Source organism: Salmo salar, chromosome 05 (assembly GCF_965601325.2).
Source record: "Salmo salar chromosome 05, fSalSal1, whole genome shotgun sequence".
Classification (NCBI taxonomy): Eukaryota; Metazoa; Chordata; class Actinopteri; order Salmoniformes; family Salmonidae; genus Salmo; species Salmo salar.
In genome coordinates this window covers 75985001-75988555 of record NC_138295.1, presented here as the reverse complement: position 1 = coordinate 75988555, position 3555 = coordinate 75985001, and the positions used below count along the sequence as shown (strand labels likewise).

Here is a 3555-nt window from a genome sequence, read left to right as displayed (position 1 = left end):
TCTTAGTCCTTGAGTATTTACAGATGTAGGATATTCTTTTGATCACCCTGTCTGTTGCCGGAGAATGTTCCTGCACTGCAGGAAATCTGAAACTTGTTGTGTAGTTGAAGTTTAAAAGGGCTTCTGAAGTTTGTAATTTCCACTTTAAAATATCAGACTTGATTTTTCCTTACGAATAATGTACCAACCCCCTAGAAAAATGGCCATTAGTTATAATCCAGATAATAATTCACATTTACTGTTTCTGCAGGATTATTTTCCTGCTGTACGAAACTGGCTCAAATTAAGATCCTACATCTGTACTGTTTGTGTTTGTGAGCAACTGTGTGTGTAAGTAAGTGTGTGAGCATGCGTTTATGTGCGTGTCAGGATGTGTGTGTGTGTGTGTGTGTGTGTGTGTGTGTGTGTGTGTGTGTGTGTGTGTGTGTGTGTGTGTGGATACCAAAAACTCAAACCGTATGGAGTCAACATCGTGTTTTATTGTCTTCCCATAGAAAGCATAATTTCCTATGATCAGATTTGATATAAAAGAGACAAAGTAAAAACCATAGCAACACGGTATCAGATCTAGTGTAATAAATATACAACTTTATCGACATAGAGATAAGAGGGAAGAGAGAAGTAGAGAGAGAACGGACACAAAGTAACTGACCTTATAACTGGAAGAGCTCATAGATAGGTTTACATAACTATAAATATAGTCAGACACTGACACACACACTTAGACCTACTCCACTGACTAGCACGTACACACACACACACACACACACACACACACACACACACACACACACACACACACACACACACACACACACACACACACACACACACACACACACACACATGGATCAACAACCTTGCACGTACAAAGACTCAGAAAAATACACACTTTCAGGTTTACAACCTCACTGAGTAAGTGGACAGAACATTGGCAAGACTGACTTTAATAGATATAGGTCAACTAGACTGGGTTCAAACCCATGGTTTTGGAGTTAAACTAGATTCTACAAGCTGCTTTCACCCTGCCCATTCTGGCCGGGGGTTTGTGGAGTGAGTGAGTGAGTGAGTGAGTGAGTGAGTGAGTGAGTGAGTGAGTGAGTGAGTGAGTGAGTGAGTGAGTGAGTGAGTGAGTGAGTGAGTGAGTGAGTGAGTGAGTGAGTGAGTGAGTGAGTGAGTGAGTGAGATGGAAGGATGAAGAGTTGTCTTCTCTTTCACTCTCGTACGTAGACTCTGGTGCACACCACATCGTCCGCACTCATGGTCTGGAATGAGAGGAATTTATAGATGTATTTAATATAGGTATTCATATCCAAGGAATGTATAAAGATGTGCAGTATTCAATAGAAGCATTCATATCCAACATTAACATCTCAATCCATCCTGTTCAGTCCCTGTCTGTGACTGTGTCTCTTCCAACAAGAGGTGTCCTGAATGACTCCTTATGGTTCTGTATTACAACGTTTTGGCCTTTTTTACCATGGAAACCGTACGATTTTAGATCTAAGTTGACTAATTGAATTAGAAGCCAAACAACATCAGCATGAGATATGAAATGATCAGAGACAGACCACATATTGTGCAATGCATCAGATGCATGTGTTCAAGGTCCTTGACAAATGGGAAAACAAACTGATTCCAGGAAACCAGGGAGTTGTCTCTGGTTTGACGGGTTGTGTTCGCTCTAATGACGCGTCCTTTTACAGAGTGGCAGTTTTCATTTTCAGCTTCATGCCACTCCACACAGTGGAACACATTATGATCATTAGCTATACGTTCCAGTCAGGGGAGCAACTTTGGTTTTAGAAGTGGTCGGAACATAACTGTTTTGTATGAAAAAAATGTTTTACTAAATCAGTCAGATAAACACTTCAAACAGCTCGGAGTCCCCCGCATGGTCCTAAAGCACACCGTGGCCCCGTTTTGTATCACATTCCAATGATAAAACTGAAATTGAAAGTTGCGCCCCTGGTTCCAGTAGGCCTAAACTGTTTCTCTTCCTCCTCTTCCCCTCCCTCCCTCCCTCCCTCCCTCCCTCCCTCCCTCCCTCCCTCCCTCCCTCCCCTCGTTAACACTGATCTGAATGGAGTGGAGGGATGACTATCGTATTATGGAAAAACTTCCTGGCCCCACAGTGTGTAGGCTCCAGTAGATGTGTGTTACACATTGGTAGTAGATAAGGTGAGTCGTCCCTTCTTTGTGTGGATGGAAAATGACTGAGGTCCTCAAGCATACTGTGTTCAAAATGTATCAATGGACGGTTGTACAGTACAATACCTCTAACTGTGGTTGATTGACAGGACAGGTAGCCAGTAGTAAGAGAGTCTTACCAGGATGAGCTCGCCGTCATTGGTTATCTCTCGGGTCCAGGCGGTCTTAGGTCCCTCCCCTTTCTGCAGAGTCTGCTCACAGCTGATCTTACTGTCTGTCTCCCACTTTGGAAGACTCTGACAGACAGACAGACAGACAGACAGACAGACAGACAGACAGACAGACAGACAGACAGACAGACAGACAGACAGACAGACAGACAGACAGACAGACAGACAGACAGACAGACAGACAGACAGACAGACAGACAGACAGACAGACAGACAGACAATATAGTTAGATGAGCATCAGAGAGATGAAAGTCATGTTTTGGACAGATGGGCGGGCGGTAAATGGATGGATGGATAGAACAATAATTGGTGAGAGTGAGAGAAAAAGAGGGAGGTGACCTAGTGTGTATGCTATTGCATGGCCTCTGGGGGGGAGAGAGAAGGAGGAAAGGAGAGAAGGAGGAAAGGAGAGAGGGAATATCTAGGAGATGATAATGTGTGATGTGCTCATCGTTAGTAGAGAGAGGCTCTGGGTGTTTGTCTGTTTCCTCTGGAGACAGCCAAGCAGAGGCCATCAGACGGAGAGTTTGATAGGGACTTACACATGGCAAGAATGAAAGACGAAGGGAGGGAGGGAGGGAGGGAGGGAGGGAGGGAGGGAGGGAGGGAGGGAGGGAGGGAGGGAGGGAGGGAGAGAGAGAGAGAAGTGGAGAGTGGTGCAGTGAGATTGTTCCTAGGAGACTAAGGGAGGGGTTTCATATGGTATCAGTGAAAATATGGGAAATGCCAAATTAAATAGAGTCTGTAGAGGCATTAGTAAAAGCATAGATCAACCCAGTGGAAGCAGAGACCAAGCCAACACTGGATCATATCCCATAGTCCCTCTAGCACTCCACAGTCCACAGGTCTGGGTTTCTCTTACAGATAAAACCTGGGGAGTTGTAGCTTAGGGGTCAAACATGAGTCGAGGCTTTCATTAGGGACAGTGGATAGGGTGTGGGACAGAGATTCATGTGAGTACAGAGGGGTGTGTGTGTGTGTGTGTGTGCGTGCGCGCGCGTGTGTGTGTGTGTGTGTGTGTGTGTGTGTGTGTGGGTGGGTGTGTGTGTGTGTGTGTGTGTGGGTGGGTGTGTGTGTGTGTGTGTGTGTGTGTGTGTGTGTGTGTGTGTGTGTGATGTATACAGTGTCTTCAGCAAGTATTTATACCCCTTGCCTTATTCCACATTTTGTTGTG

General features: G+C 45.1%; 1 protein-coding gene across 1 annotated transcript in view; it reads right to left on the bottom strand.

Moving 5' to 3' along the window:
* Nucleotides 1-459: 459 nt before the first annotated feature.
* Nucleotides 460-3555, bottom strand: part of LOC106605806 (cellular retinoic acid-binding protein 2) — a 13431-nt gene continuing 10335 nt past the window's right edge. Inside the window, exons 3-4 of the mRNA XM_014201753.3 lie at nt 2331-2447; nt 460-1265 (exon numbers count right to left, since the gene is read on the bottom strand). Coding sequence (XP_014057228.1) covers nt 1215-1265; nt 2331-2447 — 168 coding nt within the window. The 3' untranslated portion in view covers nt 460-1214. The remainder of the gene's footprint in view (nt 1266-2330; nt 2448-3555) is intronic.